Source organism: Salvelinus namaycush, chromosome 21 (assembly GCF_016432855.1).
Source record: "Salvelinus namaycush isolate Seneca chromosome 21, SaNama_1.0, whole genome shotgun sequence".
Taxonomy (NCBI): Eukaryota; Metazoa; Chordata; class Actinopteri; order Salmoniformes; family Salmonidae; genus Salvelinus; species Salvelinus namaycush.
The window spans coordinates 21,631,740-21,659,485 of record NC_052327.1 but is presented as its reverse complement, the minus strand read 5'-3'; the positions used below and the strand labels follow the sequence as shown (position 1 = coordinate 21,659,485).

At 41.6% G+C, this 27,746-nt stretch overlaps 1 protein-coding gene across 1 annotated transcript; it reads left to right on the top strand.

The window, feature by feature from the left end:
* The first annotated feature begins 181 nt into the window (after positions 1–181).
* On the top strand, positions 182–27,746 carry slc7a5 (solute carrier family 7 member 5). Its single transcript, XM_039018082.1, has 10 exons — positions 182–882; positions 9,914–10,039; positions 21,071–21,176; positions 22,298–22,342; positions 22,569–22,692; positions 22,862–22,965; positions 23,081–23,177; positions 23,399–23,548; positions 24,583–24,760; positions 24,877–27,746. The coding sequence occupies exons 1-10, from the start codon at positions 303–305 to the stop codon at positions 24,930–24,932; spliced, it is 1,566 nt and encodes a 521-aa protein (XP_038874010.1). The 5' UTR covers positions 182–302; the 3' UTR covers positions 24,933–27,746.

The window sequence follows — 27,746 nt, the reverse complement described above, 5'->3', positions numbered from 1 at the left end:
ACTTTGAATGAGAAAGCCAGAGGTCCCGCCCCTCTGACCTTTTCAAATGGGAAGGAGGTGAGGGGAGAGGACGCAACTGGGCACTTGAGATTCTTCCCTTGATGCTTTCTACTCGAGTCCTTTATACAGAGTTGCGTTGACACAGCACAGAGCAAGCACGTTTTTCCGTGTCAGCCAAGGCAGCATCGTGTCTTTGTGCTACAGGAGCGACTCAGACAGAATCATAGACATTGAATAGAAAAAACAACGCAAGGAGAGACACAGACAACAAGCTAAAATCTGTGTCCCCACAGGATCGAGCAATGTCTAGTTTAAAGAAAAGAAATTCGAATTCGTCAGTCGACCGGGATGTGGAAGACAAGGAGGTTACGGAGAAGATGCTCTCTCCGGCCGGAGGGGAGAATGGAAACTCGAGCCGAACGGGAGGCGCACCAGGAAGCCCGGACAAGGTATCTGTACCCGGCAAAGATAAGGTTGTCCTAGAGAGAACCATTACCCTGGTGAACGGCGTAGCTATCATTGTGGGTACCATTATCGGCTCGGGTATCTTTGTGACCCCGACTGGAGTGGTAAAGGAAGCCGGGTCAGTCGGACTGTCCCTTGTTGTTTGGGCAGTGTGTGGAGTGTTCTCAACCATAGGTGCCCTGTGCTATGCTGAGCTGGGCACCACTATTTCCAAATCAGGTGGAGACTATGCTTACATCCTTGAAGTGTATGGTTCCCTGCCGGCTTTCCTGAAATTGTGGATCGAGTTGCTCATCATCCGGCCATCATCGCAGTACATTGTCGCGTACGTCTTCGCTACCTACCTCCTCAAGCCCATTTTCCCTGACTGCCCAGTGCCCGAGAATGGGGCGAAGCTGATAGCCTGTCTTTGTATCTGTAAGTATCCAAGCCGATGCAATTCACTATTACCACACTTATCACGATTAGAAGTTGGAACTGTTGTAGCCTACACGTTGCATCCCACTGGGCACACACTGGTTGAATAAACGTTTGTTTAAATGAAATTACGTTCAACCAACTCGGAATAGATGTTGAATTGAAGTTTGTGTCCAGTGGGATTGCGCCACATAAGGATATCGTAGTATGCACTGTTCTCTTGGCAGCCGCACGAGACTCACCCAAACGGAAACACTGGGTGTACTAGGATACTGTTGAAAAAATACCGCGTTATTTCATCATCTTTGGTTAGTACGCCTATAGAGCCAGCATCACCCACGCGCCATGTCTCATCAAGCTCAAATGGAAATTGTATTTATCTTTTAGATAAGATAATTCATTATTAATAATGACAATAATAAGAAAAATAATACCCCAAAAAATAAATTCTACAATAGATTGCAAATTCAATTAATTCAGACTTTTGTCTCATGCACATTGCGTTACACTATTGCACGTGCAATACACATATAATTTCCATGTAAAAGGACCCATGAGCACCAACGTGAAGTTCTTAGCAGCATGTTAAATTGGGTGTCAAATGAAGCTAAGTCTATATTTTTGGGAAATTAAGCCATAGATACATTTTTCAACAATTTTCCATCATAAAAATGAAGAATAGGTATTGGCTTTGATTTCTGGTCAAACAGATGGAAAATGGGTCTTAAATACTATTTCTGGTAGTCTAGATGTTTTCTATGTCAACAATCATGTTGAAGTAAAGACCCCTGCCATCTCATATCAACACTTGAAATGACTTGCCTTCTGTAAGTTTAAGAAACGTTGCCTTGTGCCTTTTAATGCCATTAACAAAAACCCACATATTCTAATTTCTCTCCGATAATGAACGTTCACAGAAGTAACACGTAAAGGGTAGACCTATCAATTAGTTATAGTGTTTTTACTGATATCATTTTTGTTACCAAATTGGTAACAGAATTACAGAAAAATCAGCAATGGAATTACTGCAATTGAATTGGTTACAATGACAAATCATAGTAGTCACAAACCACAGGGTCACCCTCTACTGTCCTCCCTTCCACTGGCACACTGTTATGTTCAGCTCATAACTGTTTTCTTTCTGTGTCTTGTGGTCAAAGCGAGAGTGTGGAGCAGTCTGGACAACCCCTCCCTCTTTCTCTCTTTCTGTCTCTTCTTTCTCTCTCTAGTTAAAGATGCAGTCTGGGATCTTAAGCACAAACAAATTCATAACATATTGTATGAATTGGATTCGTAACATAGCATACGAATTGCACCCGAAAAAAAGGACGTAACATATCATACGAATTGGATGATGCAGTACACAAATGTCGGTGCAGTAGCCCTGGTCTGGGGTGTTATATTATTGCGTTAGTATTGCAGTGGTCAAACTTTGGAGAGTTAGCTGGCTAGCACTACAACCAAGAAATCCCAGTTGCTTGTGCTTTAGCTGTCACCTTGATAAATTGGCTACAATGGCTAGCTAGCTTAGAAGCATCCAGCTGTGATTATGAGCGCTGACGGCGCCTGGTCTGCGAACCTCAAAGTGCATATGCGTGCGACTTAGATGGTACTGTATGTGCGCATGCAACCTGTAGATGTTTGTTGGTCGTGTACAATGCTTGAGGCAGTGGCTTTGTTCCAGGGCGTCAAATGAAATCAAATTTTATTGGTCGCATACACATTTAGCAGATGTTATTGCCGGTTTGGCGAAATGCTTGTGTTCCTAGCTCCAACAGTCTGTTTGAGATGACCAGCAATCTCCACAATGTGAAACTGTTTTGGATTTTGTTGGCACTTATGCGTCTGTCTATGATGGCTATCTATGAATAAATATTGTTGCACTAATTTTCCCCATTGAATGAAATGTATTCACTTAGGCATCATGTCTTTGATGCGTATCTCTTGGCGTCAATATTAAGGCTTCTCAACAGTTTTTACCCCCAAGCCATTAGACTTCTGAACAGGTAACCAATGGTTACCCGGACTATTTGCATTGTGTGCCCCAACCCCCCAACCCCTCTTTTACGCTGCTGCTACTCTCTATTTATCTTATATACATAGTCACTTTAACTATACACCCATGTACATACTACCTCAATTGGCCCGACCAACCAGTGCTCCCGCACATTGGCTAACTGGGCTATCTGCATTGTGTCCCACCACCCGCCAACCCCTCCTTTTACGCTACTGCTACTCTCTGTTCATCATATATGCATAGTCACTATAACCATACCTACATGTACATACTACCTCAATAAGCCTGAATAACCAGTGTCTGTATATAGCCTTGCTACTCTTATTTTCAAATGTAATTTTACTGTTGTTTTATTTCTTTACTTACCTACACACACACACATACCTTTTTTTCGCACTATTGGTTAGAGCCTGTAAGTAAGCATTTCACTGTATACCTGTTGTATTCGGCGCACGTGACAAATAAACTTTGATTTGATTTGATATTGACACTAATCTTCACCCAATTGAATGCAATGTACTGTATACACATAAGCATCATGTTTCTTGATATATATCTTTTAGCATTAACGTACCAGATTGAAGCTTTTCAGTTATATTATATTGTGGTACTCACCATCATTGTAAACCCTAGGTATTTTGTTGCTTTGACAAAGTAATTTCTGAATTTCTGAATATTATTTAATACATTTTAAGGTTAAAACCGAACAACCAACTGTCCCTCATTTTAAGGTCAACCCTGTTATGTGAACTGAACTCTTGTTTTAATATGGTGAAAATATTCCTTTTTATTTGTTCTACATTGAACATCTAATAGTCAAATCATAGTGTAAAAACAGGTGAGCTGGTTCTACTCTTTTTGGCCACTTTCTGGTGTTTTGTGATGGAAAACTGAGTGTAACATGTCATCCCTGTTACCCATAGATAGCCACGCTAAATACCCTTTTACGATCAACCCTGTTACTTTATTTGGCACTAAATAGGCAGTTACTATAGGATTTGTTATTTATTTAACCTCTTGAGATGGGAGAAAGTGTTTTTTATTAAGTTGAACATTAACCTCTTTATGACAGAATGTCATTTACATTTTTTTTTTATAATAATCCCCCCCAAACACTACTCAAAAGGCAGCTAATTGGTGGAATTACCCAGTACAGACCAGGGACCCATGATGTAATTCCGTTACCAGAATATCTGTTACCTTAACGGATGTAAATCCACTTCACTTACTGTAGTTCAATAACCAAAAGAAATTGTTTCAAACTCAAGGTGTCATTATATAGCTGACACCCCATTTTTTCTGCAGACATCTTTGAATCCTCAATTCTCAGTCGATATCTACCAAAGTTTTTGAAGAACGTGGTCGCATAAAAAACTGAGGGAGATTTTACCGTAATTCTGTTTCCAAACTTTGCATCTGCACAGTTCTTCCAATAAATGTGTTTGTGTAAAATGTTCAAAGTAGTCCTTGTGCATGGTTTGTTCAACTTTAAAATCAATGGTTTTTGTTTGGCATACACATACATATATACACATTTGTTTTTGAATATATTTGCCTTTATTATTCCCTGCAACCCCCCCCCCCCAATTGGAGAAAACTAATAAACAATAACAATTAGGCTTCTACTTCCAGCTTATACACACTATATACATTTTACAGACACAATCTATTTTACAATAGTTATATTTTGTTTGTTTTTAGTCCTGGCCTTCCTCTATTTCTGATGTCCATCTGATTTCTATTTGCAACTGTGCTATTTCACAAAAGTTCTGAACCTATATACATTTTACAGACCCCGTATGTGTTACATTTGTTATCTTGTTGTTATTAGTCCCACCCTTCAGCTCCATTCAACCCCTCCCATCTATCTCTTAACACCATCCATATTGGATTTCTATTTGCCATATATTTTTCAACTGTGCTGTAATGCTTCACAAAAGTTATGACATTTTCTATTCTCATAGTTTCTACAGATTGTAAATTAAAGAAACATTTTTGCTAAAATAATTATTGATCGATTGACTATGACTTTTCAAATCACCCAGTATTGCTACAGCATCTGCAGTGTAGCTCTAGGTAAATGTTGCAATTCTTCAGCCATTCCTGGACTTGTGACTAAAAACGAGCTCCAAAATAAATTATCTAATGACTCTGCCTCCTCGCAGCAAAATCTGCACAGCTGGGAAGATTGTATCCCCCATATATATAACATTCTATTCAAACCTTGCCATGGTTCTCTTTCTGGACATTGTGTGATCAGTGTTCATTACCACTTCCCAGTGGATGCTGAATACCTGACCTAACAGTACCGTCTGTCAATACATTTTGCAATGAGAAATGTGTGGGCAGCGGAAGCAGAAGCAGCATACATTGCAGGGCTGTGGTACTGTAGAGATTGAATTCAAGCCATGATCATGGCTGCGCCTGCCTGGTGGAAAAAGCTCTCACAGACTCTGTGTGTGTGAATGTTGTACGGTTCAGTACTTGCGCTAGTCTCTAATCCCTATTCTAAGTGTGTAATCGCCAGTGACCACATGATAGAAACTGAGATAAGGCCGCAGCCAGGCCAGGGCGAATGTCTAGATAAAGAGATAGGATTGAAGCCATGATGTTGTTAGTCCAGTCTGCTTATTCTGGTCTTGGTGGTTGACAGGGTCAGTCTGGATAGCCAAGCCACTCTTATCCACATTTGCTAATCTATTGAGTTGTTGTGCTAGGCTACAGGATTTGTCTGACCGACTTTGTGAGTTATTGTTCCAGTGACCTATTTATTTAGTGTTTTGTAGTTATTAGGTCACTGTGCTTTAGTTTAGTGCATACTGTAGGTCCCAGTGGTGAGGTTTTATAGAGTGACCCCCTGGCTGGCTCTGTATGACTTCTTTAGTGGGTTGTGGGGAAACCTCAGTCTCAGTCCATGTGGTGTGTTTAGGAGGCTGAGACTCTGAAGCCTGTCTGCCCTGATCCCACAGGCAACAGGACTGCTCTGCTCTCTCATTCTCACCCTCAGCGGGAGTGTGCGTTTTTGTACCATTCTTCCCAGTCTATACTGTACTCTCCCACACAGGCCCTCATTGTGCTGTGGGTCCACACAGAGGCTGTTGGGTTCCCTACTGTTACCCGGGCTGATTTACAGCTTATGGTGCTTTGAAGTGTTTGTTAGTTAATCATTTTTAATGGGGAGTCCGGGGGACAGGGAGAGGAGGCTGGGGGACAGGGAGGGGAGGCTGGGGGACAGGGAGGGGAGGCTGGGGGACAGGGAGAGGAGCCTGGGGGGCAGGGAGGGGAGCCTGGGGGACAGGGAGAGGAGCCTGGGGGACAGGGTGGGGAGCCTGGGGGACAGGGAGGGGAGCCTGGGGGACAGGGAGGGGAGGCTGGCTGTGGGGGGCTTGATTTTATTCCCTCAAGAATCTGTTTACTAGGTCTCTGAACAATTCCCCCCTCTGTGCCACATGACACACCACACAGCAGTTTGTCACACTTATCACATACACATTGTCCTGTGTGTGCTGAATGGAATCTACACAAACATTTAGTACCTTTAGGAAGATGAATTGAGTTTACAAAAAGAGGGAGAATGAATATTTTTTGGGACTCATTCATGTAGACCAGGTATTCCCAAACTGGGGTAGGCGCAATGCCGCCTGGGGTACGCCAAATAAAAAATGTGATTCACTTTTTTTTTTAAACAGTACATTTACATTTTCCAACGGGGCTATACATTTGGGTGAGTTTTTTCCCCCTCGCCTGAGTAGCCTCGTGTCACTACCAAAAATAAAATTTAACCAGCAAGTGTTCAGCGAAATAACAACACAATGTCAAATACAGGTAGCCTAGTCAAATAATTAGCATCTAATCACATTAACTGTTACTCTCTCACGGGGAACGTTCACTCTTGCGCAGACATTTCGAAATGAAACATGACAATTTGAAAAAGATGCCACAGGAGTTTTTTGAGTGAGAATAAAGACGACTTTTGAGTAGCAAGACATGTACAGTTGAAGTCGGAAGTTTACATACACCTTAGCCAAATACATTTAAAGTTTTCCACAATTCCTGACATTTAATCCTAGTAAGAATTCTCTGTCTTAGGTCAGTTAGGATCACCACTTTATTTTAAGAATGTGAAATGTCAGAATAATAGTAGAGAGAATGATTTATTTCAGCTTTAATTTATTTAATCACATTCCCAGTTGGTCAGAAGTTTACATACACTCAATTAGTATTTGGTAGCATTACCTTTAAATTGTTTAACTTGGGTCAAACGTTTCGGGTAGCCTTCCACAAGCTCCCCACAATAAGTTGGGTGAATTTTGGCCCATTCCTCCTGACAGAGCTGGTGTAACTGAGTCAGGTTTGTAGGCCTCCTTGCTCGCACATGCTTTTTCAGTTCTGCCCACACATTTTCTATAGGATTGAGGTCAAGGCTTTGTCATGGCCACTCCAATACCTTGACTTTGTTGTCCTTAAGTCATTTTGCCACAACTTTGGAAGTATACTTGGGGTCATTGTCCATTTGGAAGACCCATTTGCGACAAGCTTTAACTTCCTGACTGATGTCTTGAGATGTTGCTTCAATATATCCACATAATATTCCTTCCCTATGAAGCCATCTATTTTGTGAAGTGCACCAGTCCCTCCTGCAGCAAAGCACCCCCACAACATGATGCTGCCACCCCCGTGCTTCACGGTTGGGATGGTATTCTTCGGATTGCAAGCCGCCCCCTTTTTTCTCCAAACATAATGATGGTCATTATGGCCAAACAGTTCTATTTCTGTTTCCTCAGACCAGAGGAAAGTACGATCTTTGTCCCCATGTGCAGTTGCAAACTGTAGTCTGGCTTTTTTTATGGCGGTTTTGGAGCAGTGGCTTCTTCCTTGCTGAGCTGCCTTTCAGGTTATGTTTCCTCCAGCATCTTCACAAGGTCTTTTACTGTTGTTCTGGGATTGATTTGCACTTTTCGCACCAAAGTACGTTCATCTCTAGGAGACAGAGTGGTCGCATGGTGTTTATACTTGCGTACTATTGTTTGTACAGATTAACGTGGTACCTTCAGGCGTTTGGAAATTGCTCCCAAGGATGAACCAGACTTGTGGAGGTCTACAATTTTTTTTTTGAGGTCTTGGCTGATTTCTTAAGATTTTCCCATGATGTCAAGCAAAGAGACACTGAGTTTAAAGGAAGGGCCTTGAAATATATCTACAGGTACACCTTCAATTGACTCACATGATGTCAATTAGCCTATCAGAAGCTTCTAAAGCCATGACATCATTTTCTGGAATTTTCCAAGCTGTTTTAAAGGCACAGTCATTTTTGTGTATGTAAACTTCTGACCCACTGGAATTGTGATACAGTGAATTATAAGTGAAATAATCTTTCTGTAAACAATTGTTGAAAAAATGACTTGTGTCATGCACAAAGTAGATGTCCTAACTGACTTGCCAAAACTATAGTTTGTTAACAAGACATTTGTGGAGTGGTTGAAAACGAGTTTTAATAACTAAGTGTATGTAAACGTCCGACTTCAACTGTATAAAAGCAACAGATACCATTAATAAGAAGGGGCTAGAAGCGTCTTATATGGTGAGCTACCAAGTGGCTAGGACAGGCAAGCCCCATACTATTGTGGAGGACTTAATTCTTCCTGCTGCAGCGGATATGGCTGGGACAATGCTGGGGGAAAATGCCAAAAAAACTATACAGACAATGACTTCATTAAACAACACTGTTTCACGAATGCCTGACAGCTTGACCTTTTGGACACAACAGTGAAAATGGTCAACTTTGTTAAAGAAAGCCCCTGAACTCTCGTGTATTTTCTGCATTATGCAATGATATGGGCAGCGACCATGTAACACTTTTACAACATACAGAAGTGCGCTGGTTATCAAGGGGCAAAGTATTGACACGTTTTTTTTTAAATTGAGAGACGAGCTTAATGTTTTCTTTACTGACCATAATTTTCACTTGTCTGATCGCTTGCATGATGACGAGTTTCTCACACGACTGGCCTATCTGGGTGATGTGTTTTCTTGCCTGAATGATCTGAATCTAGGATTACAGGGACTCTCTGCAACTATATTCAATGTGCGGGACAACATTGAGGCTATGATTAAGAAGTTGGAGCTCTTTTCTGTCTGCATTAACAAGGACAACACACAGGTCTTTCCATCATTGTATTATTTTTTGTGTGCAAATGAAGTCAAGCTTACGGACAATGTCAAATGTGATATAGCGAAGCACCTGAGTGCGCAATTACGCAGGTACTTTCCTAAAATGGACGACACAAACAACTGGATTCGTTATCCCTTTCATGCCCTGCCTCCCGTGCACTTGCCAATATCTGAACAAGAGAGCCTCATCGAATTTGCAACAAGCAAATTTTATTTAATCAGAAGCCACTGCCAGATTTCTGGATAGGGCTGCGCTCAGAGTTTCTTGCCTTGGCAAATCGTGCTGTTAAGACACTGATGCCCTTTGCAACCACGTACCTATGTGAGATTGGATTCTCGGCCCTCACTAGCATGAAAACTAAATACAGGCACAGACTGTGTGGAAAATTATTTAAGACAGACTCTCTCCAATACAACCCAACATTGCAGAGTTATGAGCATCCTTTCAAGCATACCCTTCTTATTAACCTGTGGTGAGTTATTCACAATTTTTAATGAACAAATAAGGTTTTATATGTAAGATGGCAAAATAAAGAGCAAAATTATTGATTATTATATTATTATTTGTGCCCTGGTCCTATAAGAGCTCTTTGTCACTTCCCACGAGCCGGTTTGTGACACAAACTCACAGTCATTCTTATATTTAATAAATGTATCGTATAGGGTGTGTGGCAGGCTTACAATGATGGTAAAAAACAACATTTGAGTGTGCTGAAGGTTGAATGTTTGAAGGGGTACGGGACTATAAAAAGTTTGGGAACCACTGATGTAGACAGTAGTCAAAAATAGAAAGGAATAACTCACACACTCTTTCTCTCTTCCTCTGTCTCTCTCTTTGCCCAGTGCTGTTGACTGCTATAAACTGCTACAGTGTGAAAGCAGCCACGCGGGTCCAGGATGCCTTCGCTGCTGCCAAGCTCCTTGCCTTGGGCCTCATCATTATTGTGGGCTTTGTGGAGATTGGCAAAGGTAAGATACAGCCATACACTACCACACTCTACAAAATGCTCTTTACAGGAGGAGGTACACAGTGAAAAACAGACAAGACATAAAGTGCAATGGGACAGGAAAGGAATTCATGGCCGATAACGATGTAGTCTGAGTCACGTGATCAGGAATGACCTTGTAATCAAGTTATGACATTTTTGTTATACTCTAGTACTATCTCTTTTTGGGCTTAATTGCAGTCAATTTGCAGTGTACAAATTATTATTATTATTATAACTACCATTTTCTGCCTTTTGGCCGAATCTAGTTGCCTACTCCTGCCCTAGAGAGTGATCCCACTGGGCACAGACATCAGTTCAACGTATAGTTTTGATTTGGTTGAGTTGTCAACTAACGTGAATTCAACATGAAATCAACAAAACATTTCACCATGTCATTGGATTTAAGTTAAAAGTTGGGTGAAAAAAAGACGAAATTCCCTTACATTGATGACTTTTTACAAATCCAATCAATTTTGAACGTTGATTCAACGTCAACAAATTAATTTTATTTTAATAGGCGGAGTGGAAATATTTGAGGTGTGTCCTTAAAAACATGATCCAAAGTGCTAGTTTCATGCAACACTGATAGGAATATTTAAGACCAACCAAATGCTAGTTTTAGCGGTAACACGGTTGGTTATGGTATGAATTTTGACAGCGGAAACGTAGCCTTTCCAGCCGTGACGCACAGTGCCCATATCTTGAAGAATCATTTGCACAAAATACAAAATAATTTACATACAATAAAACATATTCATGGTAAGTACAGCTACCATTTTGTAACATTATACAAACAATACATTTCTTCTTCTCCCCCAGAAGGGGCTTATGGGCCACCTTGAAGTCCCCCAGTTAGACTGATTTTAATGTTGTGTATAAGTAATTATGTTAGAATTTAAGGTATCGTTGAAGTGCAGCGAATTGCACTTCTTCAGACCTCTGTCCTGGAGACGACTGAGATTTTGTAACCTGATGTTATACTGTAGCAAGTTAGCAACTGAGAATGTCTTTACAGAAGTGTGTGGTCAGTGCATGGGTGAAAATTTGTGATTCAAGCTACTAAACAGCTTACTGAGAGATGCCACCCTCCTTCAGTGTACCAAGACTGCAATGTCTAAGGTACAACAATTCGCACCGCTGCTTATCGAATAATTTCTGAAACTGCTAACCTTTCCCAGGTAACCCTGTGCCCTAAGGGGCCAGATCCCCTCTGTTAGGTGAATATGTGTAGTCATGGCCAGCTGTGTAGCCATTGCTGGTCCTGGATCCTTCTTGTTGACCTGCTTGTTATCACAGCTCTTCCCCCTCTCCTTGTTGCCCCCAGTATTTGCCATGTCGGTGGCCTCTCCCATGTGACCTGGGCCATGGAGTGTGACTCTAGTCTCGTTAAGCTGCAGCTGGCCCAGAACAGAGCGGCACGTTTTGCTCTTAATTGTAATCAGAGGGCTGATATAAATACTATGCATGCCAGTCTCTCTTGGAGAGAGACTGACTGCATCACTTCTTCTTTTTATAAGAAACATTAATGTGTTGAAAATCCCAAATGGTTTGCATAGTCAACTTACACACAGCTCTGACACACACACTTATGCCACCCGGGGTCTTTTCATAGTCCCCAAATCCAGAACAAATTTAAGAAAGCGTATAGTATTATATAGAGCCATTATTGCATGGAACTTCTTTCCATCTCATATTGCTAAAATAAACAGCAAACCTGGTTTCAAAAAACAGATAAAGCAACACCTCGCGGCACAATGCCTCTCCCCTATTCGACCTAGATAGTTTGTGTGTATGTATTGATATGTAGGCTACGTGTGCCTTTTTATGTATGTAGTTGTATGTAGTTCTGTCCTTGAGCTGTTCTTGTCTTATAATGTTCCGTATTATGTCATTCTGTATTATGTTTTGTGTGGACCCCAGGAAGAGTAGCTGCTGCTTTTGCAACAGCTAATGGGGATCCTAATAAAAGGCCAAATACCAAATACATATTGAATTTGGGCTGGCTGGGGCTGAAGCTATGGCCTGGTGGATGCGATTAGCTAGATTGGCTCAGGCTGAGCTGTTCCGCAGTCAGAACTGCTGACTGTGGTATGGCATGCCCAGAACACTGCCTGGGATTGTTCTCCATTCAGAACTGGAGCACATACAAAGGGAGAGATGGAGAGACTATGAAAAGAGAGCAGGAGGGAGAACGAGACACCAAGATTTGCATTAACTCCTGGCAGGCTTTACTGGTGGAAGTTGGAGTTAACCAGACCAGCAACGGCCATTCTTCTGGAAGAGCCAGTGACTTAGTGAAGCGTAAGCTTGCCTGAATGAATCAGTCAGCCGATGGAGGTTTCCCCCAGCTTCAATCAGGGCAAAATGTAGACAATTTGATGATATTGATTGTTGAGTGAGGCATTGAGAGCTTTGAGTCAATGTTTGTAGAATATGATTGTGTCTGATTTGGGTGCTTTACCATCATGTGAAATCATGTGTTTTTGGTGGAGTACATCTAATTACTATGTTTTACGTGGTAGTAAGGAGTATATTTGGATACATCTGAAGTCGAGCTGGCACATGAGAGTTTCTTAGCATGCCAGAGAGTAACGAGTCCCCTTTTGAAGCAACAGACTAGATTCAATATACCATAACATTGGTAGTGTACTTACATATATTTTTGTTAAACATTCTAAGATGGATAGGTGGATTTAAGACTAGCAATAATTCAGAGATAAATACAATATATAACTCTGTATTCCTGTCTTCAATACAGCAGTCGCACTCTCCTCCCCTCCATCCACATGGTTCTTCCAGTGGTCACATACAGACGGATGGTAGGTTCTGTGAGGGGGGGAAATACATTTTAATAAAGAAGAGCTATGTGTCAGCAAGATCGATATGGTATTGTGCGTTTTCTATCGATGGATTTGTCAATTAATCTCTTGCATGCCCCAATGAGCATGGGACAACACTGCTTACTGTCAGCCAAGTTCTCACAAAAATATAATATTGTACTTTTTTTTTCTAGGACAGATCTTTCAGATAGAGGCTCATTTTTATGAAGGTTGATCATGGTAGTGGTTGTCTTTAGTTGAATGCACAAACTGTAAGTCACTCTGTGTAAAGCATCTGCTAAATGATGTAAGTGTGTTTGTCTGTCTATATCTGTCTGTGGGTGATAGTAGTTTTATTGCCCTGTGACTGACTCAGTGTTGTGAAATATCCCTATATTGAGTTATTAGAGTCCTCCTGCTGCCAGTTCAGGGCTGTTGTATGGAGGAGGCTCTTCCAGAGCTGGTCTGGTCTGGTCTGGTTGGGACTCCGCTGGGTGGGAGAGAGAAATCTAACCACTGAGATCAAATGAACGCTCCACTTGTCTTTGTCTTCTCTTCTTGACTGAGAGACATCCTCACTTCAGTGCATTTTAAAATGCCTGTTATCTACACCAGACAGTCGTCTAGGGTTAACGGATGAAGTGTACGATTCTGGGTCATTCCTTCATTTGGTAATAGGCTCTACCAAGTTAATGACAACAGGATTGTTACAAAAATAATCTCATTAGGCTACTCCAATGATCCAGTTCCTTTTCAATCAAAAGCATTTTTGTTTGTCTTTGGGAGCCAGTCCTGAGTCTTCTGTAGGGACATTCCTTGTCTGCGTGTCTCTCGTGTGTGTCGCGTGTACATCTCTATGTCTCTGTTTGAAAACAAGTTTCTCCCCTTGGCTGCTTATGAAAGAGGCAGCCCAGCCTTGGTTTCGCCATCACATGTTATCTGCTGGTTCAGTTGAAGGTACGGTAGTCAGTAGTGTAACGGGATCTCTCAATGGTTTATTTACAAACTGACCCAGCTGCTCACCGTGCTGTTGTGACTGACTTTAACCCCTCCCCAAACACAACACAGCCGCCCCCAGGTGGCTAATCATATAAGGCGTACCTGTTTCTACCTTTTCAAGCACTTGATTTAAAGGTTAGACCAGATATGTGCCATGCAGTCCACCAGTTGCTGTTTATACACTGATATTGTATTAAGAAGTTTTAAACTACCGGGCCATTGTTTTGTTATCTTGACCAAATAAGGAAGTTGGTCCAAACTAGGAGAACCTAGAGCTGGAGACTGCTTGCTTGTAGGCCAAGCCAGTATCTCTTGACAAAGAAACGGGAAGAGGTGAATTTAGAGCTTAGCCTTACTTGAGGGGCGGCTGTTAATGTAAATGCACTAGTGATAAAGATAGGGGTAAATAGTAAAATGTCATTGATTCTTCCTATGCAGCCCTCGTGTCAAATAGACAACTACTGTACCTGTTTCTTTATGGAAATCAGAATTAAACTGAAGTGTCAAATGAGGGTTGACAGATAGCTGTTTATATTCCAGACAGATTAGCAGAGAACAGAGCGACGGGGGCCATTGCTCAGTGACCAGGGAGTGATTTAATCTATGTGATCTGACAGGACAACGTGGCAGCCCTGTTTGTATTTGTTTAACCGTACAACTCAGAAATACAGGTTAGGCAGCAGTTACGACCGACCTTCACTATATCAGAACAACCCTGTGTCTCCCCTTGGCTGGCGTGACAGAATATTCAGTGCCTGAAGAAAGTATTCTCACCCCTTGAATTTTTCCACATTTTGTTGTCTTACAGCCTGAATTTTAAAATGATTACATTGAGATGTTGTGTCACTGGCCTACACACAATACCCCATAATGTCAAAGTGGAATTATGTTTTTAGAAGATTTACAAATTAAATCAAAAACTGAAATGTCTTGCGTCAATAAGTATTTAATCCCTTTGTTATGGCGAGCCTAAATACATTTCAGGAGTGAAAATGTGCTTAACAAGTCACATAATAAGTTGCATGGATCACTCTGTGTGCAATAATAGTGTTTAACATGATTTTTGAATGGCTACCTCATCTCTCATCTCAATTATCTGTAAGGTCCCTCAGTCGAGCAGTCAATTTCAAACACAAAGATCAGGGAGGTTTTCCAATGCCTCGCAAAGAAGTGTACCTATTGTTCGTTGGGTAAGAATAAAACTATGGAATATCCTTTTGAGCATGGTGAAGTTATTAATTACACTGTGGATGGTGTATCAATACACCCAGTCACTACAAAGATACAGGCGTCCATCCTAACTCTGTTGCCAGAGAGGAAGGAAACCACTCAGGGATTTCACCATGAGGCCAATGGTGACTTTAAAACAGTTACACAGTATAATGGCTATGATAAGAGATCTGAGGATGGTCGTTGTTTAACATTGTAGTTACTCCACAATACTAATCTAATTGACAGAGTGAAAAGAAGGGAGCCTGTACAGATATAAATATGACAAAACATGCATCCTATTTGCAACAAGGCACTAAAGTAATATTGCAAAAAATGTGGCGAATCAATTCACTTTTTGTCCTGAATACAAAGTGTTATGTTTGGGGCAAATGCAAAACAACACATTATTAAATATTTTCAAGCATAGTGGTGGCTGCATCATGTTATGGGTATGCTTGTAATCGTTAAGGACTGGTTCGTTTTTCAGGATAAAAAAGAAATTGAATGGAGCTAACCACAGGCAAAATCCTAGAGGAAAACCTGGTTCAGTCATCTTGAAACCTTGTTCAGTCTGATCAATTCACCTTTCAGCTGGACAATAACATAAAACACAAGGTCAAATCTACACTGAAGTTGTTTACTAAGAAGACATTCAATGTTCCTGAGTGGCCTAGTTACAGTTTTGTCTTAAATTGGCTATGGCAAGACTTGAATATGGCTGTCTAGCAATGATCAATAACCAATTTGAAGAATTTTTGAAAGTAATAATATGCAAATATTGTACAATCCAGGTTTACAACCACCAGGTTCATCGCCAAAGGTGATTCTAACTTGTATTGACTCAGGGGTGCGAATACTTATGTAAATGAGATATTTCTGTATTTCATTTTCAATACATTTGTTGTTTTCATCTTGTCATTATGGGGTATTGTGTGTAGATGGGTGAGAAACATATATTTAATACATTTTGAATTCAGACTGCAACACAACAAAATGTGGAATAAGTCAAGGGGTATGAATACTTTCTTAAGGCACTGTATGTACTAGAGGTCGACCGATTAATCGGGGCCGATTTCAAGTTTTCATAACAATCGGAAATCGGTATTTTTGGGCGCCGTTTTTTTTTTTTTTACACCTTTATTTAACTAGGCAAGTCAGTTAAGAACACATTCTTATTTCCAATGACGAGGCAGAACGACAGATTTTTAACCTTGTCGGCTCGGGGGATCCAATCTTGCAACCTTACAGTTAACTAGTCCAATGCTCTAACACCTGATTACATTGCACTCCACGAGGAGCCTGCCTGTTAGCGAATGCAGTAAGCTAAGGTAAGTTGCTAGCTAGCATTAAACTTATCTTATAAAAAACAATCAATCAATGACTGTCATTGCTCCAATGTGTACTTAACCATAAACATCAATGCCTTTCTTAAAATCAATACACAAGTATATATTTTTAAACCTGCATATTTAGCTAAAAGAAATCCAGGTTAGCCGGCAATATTAACCAGGTGAAATTGTGTCATTTCTCTTGCGTTTATTGCACGCAGAGTCAGGGTATATGCAACAGTTTGGGACGCCTGGCTCTTTGCGAACTAATTTGCCAGAATTTTACGTAATTATGACAACATTGAAGGTTGTGCAATGTAACAGGAATATTTAGACTCATGGATGCCACCCGTTAGATAAAATACGGAACGGAATAAAAGTTTTGTTTTCGAGGTGATAGTTTCCAGATTAGTCAAAGGTATATGGTTTAGAGAGAAATAGTCGACGCGTTATAATTCCTGTGATAACTTGCGGCTGAATTTGAAAGGGGTTCCTTCGTTATTTTACCGTTCATGTCTTCCATAGAGAATGTCTTGATCTACTTCAAATAAGGTCTGTGTTTTGTGCAGGCTTAAACCGCCTCGACGTTTTGATACCCGTGTAAATCTCACTAGGATAAGGTAACGTTTGTCAACATATTTTCATAAATCCACTCTACAAAAAAATGTATCTTCGCTTATATTTAGCCAATATTGATCAGAGTTACCTTGTCTTATGGATATCTACACAGTTATAAAATTGGCACGGTGATGTAAGCCTACACGAAACACAGACCTTATTTTAAGTGAATCTAAAAATATCCTATGGAATAAATGAAGGAACCGCTTTTCAGATTTTGCTAGAAGGTGTCATGGGAATTATGACTCGCACTTTGGTCGTCAATTCTTACCATGCCCATTATTAAAATAGCATTGCCTGCATATAGAAATTAAAGTTTTTGTTTTCAACATTCATCACAGGTAACTTAAACTCTATTTTTATTCAAACAGTTGAGGGTATTTGTCTCCTAAGCAGACTCTTCAGTATCATTGTCACTTCAGAGCTGTGTGCGTGTGTGTGTATTTATGTATTATATTAAGATAAAATAAGTGTTCATTGTTCATTCAGTATTGTTGCAATTGTCATTATTACAAAAATGTGTGTGTGTGTGTGTGTGTATGATATATATAGATATAATTATTATTATTTTTTAAATATAAATCGGCCGATTTAATCGGTATCGGCTTTTTTTGCCCTCCAATAATCGGTATCGGCATTGAAAAATCATAATCGGTCGACCTTTAGTATGTACACTGTACTGGCCATCAGTGGTTGCGTTGAAACAGGCAGCCCAATTCTGATATATTTTTCATTAATTGTCTTTTGACCAATCAGATCAGCTCTGAAAAAGATCTAATGTGATTGGTCAGATTAGTGGGGAAAAGATTAGAATTGGGCTGCCTGTGTAAACTCAGTCCTTGTGTCATCTTACTGGTACTATTCCACAGTCATCTACTACTCAGTAGGAGTTCCTGAAAATATTAGGTTTGGGGTTCGGGGGCATGCATCTCTGTGCCCACCGCCCTGGACATGATGATATAATCCATTTCTGATCTGATGTGGCAGCCATCTTTGTTTATATTTCCCTGTACAAACTCAAGAATACAGGCAGCATACCACCCATTTTATTATGTCAACCCTTCACCGCTCCTCTTTGGCAGCATGTGTGTGTGAAAGAACTAGCTGTCTTTGTGTCTGCCAGCTATCCCAAAGCTATAGAGAACACTCTATTGGAGTGATTCAGAGATCTAATCTCTCAGGCAGAAAGGTACAAGTAAAGTTTACAAGAGGAGAGCTCTTTTAGGGTCATCTAATGTTTCACTGGTATGAATTAATGAACCTTTATTCATCAAACAAGGATAGACTTGTTTGATGTAGTGATGTGTTCACCTGAAATTGCTCGAGAAACTTGAGATAAATGACACACACACACACACACACACACATATCACCGAGGGTGTGACATGGACCAACAACACCACCACTATTGTGAAGAGGGGGCAACAGCGTCTCTACTTCCTAAGGCGGCTGAAGAAATTCAGCATCCCGCCCCGGGTCCTCTACAAATACTACCGCTGCACCATCGAGAGCATCCAGACCGGTTGCATCATGGCCTGGTATGGTAAGGCCCAGTACATCACTGGGACAGTGCTCACACCCATCCAGGACATCTACTCGAAACGGTGCCTGAGGAAGGCCTGCAGCATCATCAAGGACCCCACATACCTCAGCCACGAGCTGTTCACTCTCTTACCATCAGGCAGACGGTATCGGCGCATGAGGTCTGATACCAACAGGCTCAGAGACAGTTTCTATCTACCAGCCATCAGACTGTATCGGAGCATGAGGTCTGATACCAACAGGCTCAGAGACAGTTTTTATCTACCAGCCATCAGACTGTATCGGAGCATGAGGTATGACAGTTTCTATCTACCAGCCATCAGACTGCTGAACACTTGAACTGGACTGACTACCTGCTGATTCTCTGCACCTTAGCTCACATGCACACACACACACACACACACACACACACACACGCTACACACGCTACACATCACAACTGCTGCTACCAGACTCTTATTATGATTGCTAAATACTGCACAATTTAAACACTTGCCCTACAATGCCCCGTTCCCCAAAACACGTGTAAACATTGGACTATAAATTATACTCATGATAAAATGTTTATTCTACTGAGCCATTTACTTCATGTTCCTATTCTTATCTTTTATTATTTCTTATTGTTATTGCATTATCGAGAAGGAAGCTGCAAGTACGCATTTCACTGGACGGTGTACACCATGTGTATCCTGTACATATGACTAATACAACTTGAAACTTGAAAGGTACAGATCACCCATACTGTACATACAGTACACTGTGTGTTTGAAAGATGTGGTGTGTTCACAGCGGTAGCTTCCATTCAGACGAACTGCCTCGAGGCTCTGACACTTATCTGCATTCTGCAGAGTCATGTCTGAACTGGTAATACTCAGGGCTATTTTGCCTCTGGGGCCCGTCTGGCCCATTGTCTGCCTGCCTGCTTTTCTGCCATGCCTGACCCTAAGGCCACTGCATCCCTCCCTCTGCCTGGTACTGCAGTCATGTGAATAACTGTTGGCAGGCTCCTGAGGCCTGTCCCGGGCGTGCGGTGGGTCACATGAGCTGAGGCCAACACGGCCTCTCATGACTCTTTTCAGTCAGTCATATACCCCGACACCACGCACTGCCTCTCACCTTTCCATCACCACCAATCTCAAGGCATTCAGAAATCTGTGTGTGTGTGTGTGTATGTTGTGTGTGTGTGGAGAGCAGCCAATACGCTGTTGGGATGTTCGATGATTGACAAAGCAGTTCCTAGCAGAGCCACAGATAGATCTACACTGAGTGTACAAAACATTAGGAACACCTGCTCTTTCCATGACATAGACTGACCAGGTGAATCCAGGTGAAGGCTATGATCCCTTATTGATGTCACTTGTTAAATCCACTTCAATCAGTGTAGATTAAGGGGAGGAGACAGGTTAAAGAAGTTTTAAGCCTTGAGACAATTGAGACATGGATTGTGTGTGTGTGCCATTCAGAGGTTGAATGCGCAAGGCAAAATATTTAAGAGCCTTTGAATGGGGTATGGTAGTAGGTGCCAGGTGTACCGGTTTGTTTCAAGAACCACAATGCTGCTGGGTTTTTCAAGCTCAACAGTTTCCTGTGTGTATCAAGAATGGTCCACCACCCAAAGGACACCCAGCCAACTTGACACAACTGTGGGAAGCATTGGAGTCAACATGGCCCAGCATACCTGTGGAATGCTTTTAACACTTTGTAGATTCCATGCCCCGACGAATTGAGGCTGTTCTGAGGGCAAAAGGGGGTGCAACTCAATATTAGGAAGGTGTTCCTAGTGTTTTGTACACTCCGTGTATATAGGACTGTGGTTACTATGTATTTGTGCCATAGAGTTTCAGTGTACTAGCTGACGTTGCACAACCCTGGAAAGACCCTTTCCATGTTGGGATGTCATGCATGCTTTAGGGTTGGAGTTGGGGGACAGTAAAGGTGGAAGGTCATGGTCCTACATGAAGACGGACACGGCCCAGTGCTGGTCCTGGTTAAGCATGGGTCTCTGTCTGAAACAACACTCTGGGAGTTGTTTGTTCAGAGGATGTCTGGCTCTTTTGGCCGGCTGGTACTCCTGGAATGTCCATCCCTTGTGTCCCCCCTCAGGCATACGTTCCACATTTGTCTTGTTTTTCATTTAATAAAACAGGTAACCCCATCGCCATTCTACCCCCCTGAGTGGTGGATTTAGTGAAACCCCCATAACTGTTTATTATAGGGGATTTTGGTTGAACCCATGCATGCTCACAGCCTTTTAATCTAGCTCTGGTATTAATGCTGGTATTTTGTCTGGGTTTATTTGTCTAGTCTTCCACTATTTTAACTTTCTCATGTTGATCTTAGTTTTCATGGTGCATTTATGTTATCTTGTGTTTCATTATTCCAGGGCCCTGCTCTGACACAATTCACAGGGCTGCTGATTCTGTCCACTTTGTGGTCAATAATTCAGTGTCAACTTTGGACTTACCTTTCCAACTCTTTCTTCCCTTCTTCCAGGTGACACAGTCAACCTCCTACCAGAAAATTCTTTCAAGAATTCAAATTACGATTTTGGGAACATTGGTCTGGCCCTGTACAGTGGTCTGTTTGCCTATGGGGGCTGGTAAGTACAGAGAACTAGAACTTGACTGACACATCCAGGAGTATTTAACACTAGAGCCGCATTTTGTCCTCTATATAATCCCATTGTAAACCCCCTTTTAGGAGGGCTGACCAATTAAGAACTCTACTAAGTGAATTGAAAACTCTGCTCAGACTAATCCTCCCAATGCCTGCTCAGGTTTCAACCTCAAACAGTCCCTCTTCCCCCTGGTCTTTTTAGCACTGTTTTGTTGCTCTATGGGACATGATAATTACTGTATGATTGAATACTTTATCCTCACTCACACTTAATGAAATCACAGCCTGTCTACAATAGATTTGCACACGGTGTTCTGTCTGTCTGTAACCACGTTTCCATCCACAGTTTTTATGAGAGTAAAATCACGCAGCTGTGATGGAAACAGGAAGTTTCGGTATAATTTTATAAATGCCGACAGATCATTTGTTTGTTCGACATGGTGGGATCTTTTTGTGTCTGTAAAATGTATTATGCGAGAAATTACGGTGGAAACGTATTTATGTGCAAATATTTATATAATAACCATTGTATCGAAGTAAACTTGGAGTCACACGATGATATGGTGTGTGGTCCTCCCACCACGACTCGGGGAAACCACGCAATTTATTAGGCTACAGATGAAATACGTTATGATGAACTTCACAGGATCTAGATGCTCCTTTTTTTCAATAAATATCAAGAGTCTTATTCTGGTGACATGATGATCGATGCTTGACTGCTGTTTTTGACAAATACAAATATTCTCTCTCTTATCCATAATAATCTCATCATGTAGACTAGCCTACCCGCACTGTATCTGTGAGCTGTTGGCTAGAGCACACGTGCCATGCCCAGTGTAGGCACATTTGCTATTTAACGCAACCGTTTTTGTGACAAAACTATCGGTAGTGTTTAACATGCGATGGAAACAAATTGAACTTTAGATTTTATTCAGTACATTACATTTTTTATCAGCAACAAGTCCATTTGGTGGAAACCCACCAATGGTGGAAAAATTTACATATTTTCTTTATGCGGATTCTAGAATATTTGCATGAAAATCTGTCGCCAATTGGATGGAAACCTAGCTAGTGTCTCTAAACCATGTCATCCTCATCTTGCAGGAATTACTTGAACTTTGTTACAGAAGAAATGATTGAACCTTACAAGTGAGTGTCAACTCTATTCTATGTTCCCTGTAACATGCTATAGGTCAAGAATGACTCTATGAATTTAGAAGAATTACTGGTTTTATGTTAGCACGATCCCTTTCTCAGTCCGTATTAAATGTAGAATTACATGAGATTTTCTTCAGACGTAGGTAAACATAGGAAGTATAATGTCACAGCTAAAGAGTTTAACTGTGCGTAACCCTCACTGCCCCCTCTCCCACAGGAACCTGCCTCGTGCAATCATCATCTCCCTTCCCATCGTCACTGTGGTGTACGTACTAACTAACCTGGCCTACTTCACTACTCTGAGCCCAGATGAGATGCTCAGCTCTGAGGCAGTGGCTGTGGTGAGTTCTCCCCCATACCCCACCATGCAGCCTGCACATACTGTACTCTCTATGTTCCCTTAAGCACACACAATCTCTGGCTATAAATACATCGCTCTATGTCCCTGTACACACAGCCCCAGTGACTGGTAGATGGACAGTTTGCTGAAATTGTTTGTCTGTCTTTCAGGACTTTGGAAACTACCACCTGGGCCCCATGGCTTGGATCATCCCTGTGTTTGTGGGACTGTCCTGTTTCGGCTCCGTCAATGGCTCTCTCTTTACATCATCCAGGTAACACACACACACATACTTTTTCATTCACACACACCAACTACGAGTATGCTCCTTTATGGACTACTTTGGTTTGTGTGTATGTAGAATTACTATAACCCCTGTCCTCTGTCAGGTTGTTCTTTGTGGGCTCAAGAGAGGGCCACCTCCCCAGTCTGCTGTCCATGATCCACCCCAACCTGCTGACCCCTCTGCCGTCACTCATCTTCACAGTACGTACACAAACTTCCCTCTAACCAGGGGCTTCTCAAAACCACCCCAACACCAAGGGCTCTCATCATTCAACAAGTAAAACATATTGGAAGTCAAACATTAATCCCGAGAATTGAGGCTCAGTATTATTGTCATATTAGCTTTTTTCCATGGCTGTCGTTGATAGTCACTGCTGTCTGCTGCATTCCAAACCTCTCACACTTCCCTCTCTCCTTCACAGTGCCTGATGACGCTGCTATACGCCTTCTCCAACGACATCTTCTCCGTCATCAACTTCTTCAGTTTCTTCAACTGGCTCTGTATTGCCATGGCGATCATTGGCATGATGTGGCTGCGCTACAAGAAACCTGAGCTGGAACGACCAATCAAGGTGAGAATATGTGTAATGTCTCTAACCTGTTATCAACTGATCAGGCACCAGAGAGGGAGAGGGAGAAAGAGAGTGATAAAAGGAACTGGAACTGGTTACTTGGAAGCGTAGGCTGCAATGTGACCTGCCATTGGCATGAGCTGCTGGCTAGTGAGGGTAGAGCAGCATGTGCACTGATACAGTCGCCCTAGGACTGTTGGGCACAAAGAGCCCCTTTGTGCAACTGTGGGACTGTGGGTCCTCTGCCTGCCCTCAAAATGGACCCCTAATTCCTGGTTGACATAGCGATGTGTTAATGAGGGGAGTGGCCGAGAAAGGCAGTGAAGTGAAAGAGGCCATCGCTGCACAGTGCTGGTTGTTCAGATGGATCTATCTTATCTATTGACCACATAAATATGTCCTGTGTGTTTGGGACAGAGGACCATACAGTGGCCTGCTCTGTGCCACCATAGAGGAGGGGGTGGAGGGTTTTTTCAACACTGTTCGTTCAATTGTCGGCCTTTGAATATCTCTCTCATATACGCACTCGCTGGTACTCATTAAGTTTGTGTGGCTTAACATCACACACAGCCTTTGTCAGCCTCTGAAAAGATTACAGTTGATTACTGGTCTTATGCTCCACATTCAGCTGGATGTGAGTTAGTGTTCTGATCACTGTGTGACCAAGAGCACCAACACTCTCCCTCTCTCTCTGGTCCTCTGGATGAATGCCATTTGGTTAGTCAGAATTTCACCTCTAACCCTCGTCAGAACTTTAACCTTAGGCATGTACCTCAGTAAAGCTGATGAAAAGGAGTATTTGCTGATGAAAGGATTCCCTATTTTCAAAATATTGCATTTAAAATATTATATTTAGTATATAAAGATGCTTTGCCAATTACGGTAACACAATTTCACATTATTTTCCTATTTCAATTTCCTCGATGAGTTTAGTTTGAATCCAGTCGATCTCTGTGTATTTTGTTAGCGGGAGTTTCAATGTGTTTGTCTGTGTTTGTAATATATTCAGTATCCCATTGAACCGTTTCCCCCAGGTGAATATCCTGCTGCCTATCAGCTTCGTCCTGGCTTGTATGTTCCTTATCGTGGTGTCCATCTGGAAAACACCTGTGGAGTGTGCCATCGGCTTTGGCATCATTGCCACGGGAGTGCCAGTCTACTTTATTGGCGTTTGGTGGCAAAACAAGCCCAAATGGCTCCTTCAATTAATCTGTAAGTTTTACTTCTGAATTGCTTCACTGTACTCTTGATCTGTCTTCATGATGTAGTCTGTTTCCGATTCTACAATGATTATAAATGACGGTGTGTATTTGTGTCTCTCTCTCCAGTCTCTTCCACGGCGCTGTGCCAGAAGATGATGGAGGTGGTACCACAGGAGTCCTAAAGTGGAGATAAATCGATGAAGCCCTCGACACGGAAAACCCAGTAACTGCTCATTTACCCTACCCCCCTGCACCCCTACCCCTGCCCCCAGTGTACACCCTAACTCAGCCCCTATCAATGTGTTCTTCAAGCACACTCCAATCATTCCCCCTGATCTGCTGTAGTGAAGGAGAGCCATGCTGCAGACTGGTTTACATGTCAGAGCCCCTCCTTCATTCCTCCGCACCAGGCAGGGGCACGGCCACCTCCACGCTACTCATAGGCCGTTTGATAAGTGCTGGGATATATTCAGACAGGTTTTCACTGCATAGTATCCGTTTAAAAGGGCCAATACAGTCAAAACATGGTGATCCTGTGTTTTATAATTCCATACTACGAGGTTGGAATAATACTGTGAAATTGTGAAAATTATCTTAATGCCCTTTTCGTGAAGAGCTATTTGAAAAGACTACCTGAAATGTCTGCTTGTTTTGGTGGGATGGAACTTTGGCCTGGCTAGTGACATCACCAGGCGGTAATTTAGTTAATAGACCAATAAGAAAGAGAGATCCAAAAATCTCTGCCAACAGCTAGTTGTCAGTTTTCCCCTCCCCACTCAGAACATTCCCAGTCAGTCCTAGCAAAAGTCTTGCTTGAGAAATTGTTCTTTGCTAAGAAGCAATTATTATTATTTTTGACAATTTTCATTGAAAACAATCACAGTAAGGTACTTAATTTTTACCCTGAAATGATTTGCTATTGAGATAAGAAAAAAACTGCTGCATTGGACCTTTACATTTTTTGTTGATTTGTATTTTTGAATATCTTTGTACTCTTATCCCACCATGACCCACAAGTATTGTTTTTATAAGAATGATGTTACTTTTATTTTTCATATTTGAGTTGCAGAGAAATGTCCTCTCGTTCAAACTATTATTTCACTGAGGGTTTAGCATCCGTGTGTTCATGTAATTACAATCTGTGCTTTCATGGAGTTGTGATGGATACTTGTGGCCTGGCTTTTTGCCAATTCCTTGTAGGCTAAAGCTAGAACTTTTGTTCAGATTTTCATGGTAGACTCACTGTTTCTCAGTAGTTCTGCCATTACCCAGTCAGGGAGTCAACTGCTTCCCACTAGGGTATCATCTCTGTGTTGCCATGGCTTCTATTTCAGCACCTTACAGGCTGTATAATGCAGCCATTATGTGTTGTCATCTGGATGTGTCTAAATATCTGTGTATATTTGTGTTTTCTGAATGCTTTTATGTTTTCAGCTTTTTGGGCGGGAAGTATTAATGTATTTGTAAAGAGTAGCCAAACATGAAGGCCCCACAAATAACATTTGCTTAAACTAGTGCCTCTGATGAAGCCAAAGGCTATTCAGTTCCCCGACTACAGACATAGTACAACTCATCTGACCCCAGAGAAGCTGAAGACAGAGGTAGACAGGTAAATGCACGTGTAACAGCGATTGGAGGAGTGTCAGTGGTATACTTCTTATGTGATAGCACCCCTCCCCTCGGCATCTATGGCAGACCAGACTGGTTCACTGCGCCTAGACTGTACACGATGGAAATCCCTGCTTTGGCAGTTATTTTTTAAATTCTTTGTAGATATGAATTTCTACTTGAATTAGTTTATTTTTATAGGTAGATGCAGTGGAGCTTTTTTTAATGCTGTCAATTAACAATTTTGTAAATCCAGGCAATTCGTAAATTCCTATGAGATTGCTGGTTCACAATTATACCATGCAGGGGACATTTTAATTATAGTTATGATAACAACTATTTCTCGTATACAAGTTGCTTGTGTCCTGTGAAGGTCACAACGTCATGGTTTTTTAATACTGGCATTAACACCAGCTTATGAACATAATAGTTGCCTGCTTGAGGACTCTTAATTTGTTCTTAGATCACGGTTATCTTGTGGGTATCTGATACACATTGGTGTTGTTGCTATAATACTACTGTTAAGATAGTGTTTTTATAACAGAGCAGGTCGTAACAAAGGCCCCCGATAGGAGCACTGATGTCACAGCCACTGTTTTTACCTACGACGGCAAGGGTGGCTAATAACCTTAGATATTGGGTTAGAATGGGCCGTTGTGAGTGTGTGAGATCATGTGTCTAAGAATAGGTTCATAGCTGTGAATATTCTTTCAGTGTTTTAGTGCTTATGTGTCTTGGTATCCTACATTAGAAAAGGTCTATTGTATGTTGTCACTACTGTCAGCTACCAACTTCATAGAAGGATTTCATTATTTTAGGGTGATAATGAGATTTGTGCTGTAAAGGTTTGATGAGGTATGGACCATGGTAGTGGGAGATGGGTAGTTGCCCAGTCAAAAGGGGGAGGCAGGCAGAGCATTCAGAGTAGAGGTTAAAACCACATAGTCTCTGGATACAGATGCCTCAGGGGGAAGGACAGGAGGTGGAAAAGGGGTTGGGAAGGTTGACAAGATTAATTCATTGTTCTTATTATTTTTGCTGAAAGGAACTGTGTTGTGTACTCTATTAACTGAACTCATCCTCCAGAAGCTTGTTCCTCCACGTTGTATCGTTACCATGGTAAAGCGTATGATGTGTTGTGCTATAGACCACGTGGTTGCTATGGTAACGTATAGTTCATAAGTCTGGTCTCCCGTCAGTTTCTCGGAGGATCTGTCATTGTATGTAGAACAGCTGCATAGCAAGCTAACACTCCAGCCATCAGAAGTCATTTAAATAGTACAGTAGGTTTATTTATTTATTGTAGGAACTGTTAGCCTTCTAATTTTTTGGGGTCCTTAAATTTTTTACAGGGCATTTGTGAAAGTGCTTTATGAATAAATCTTACG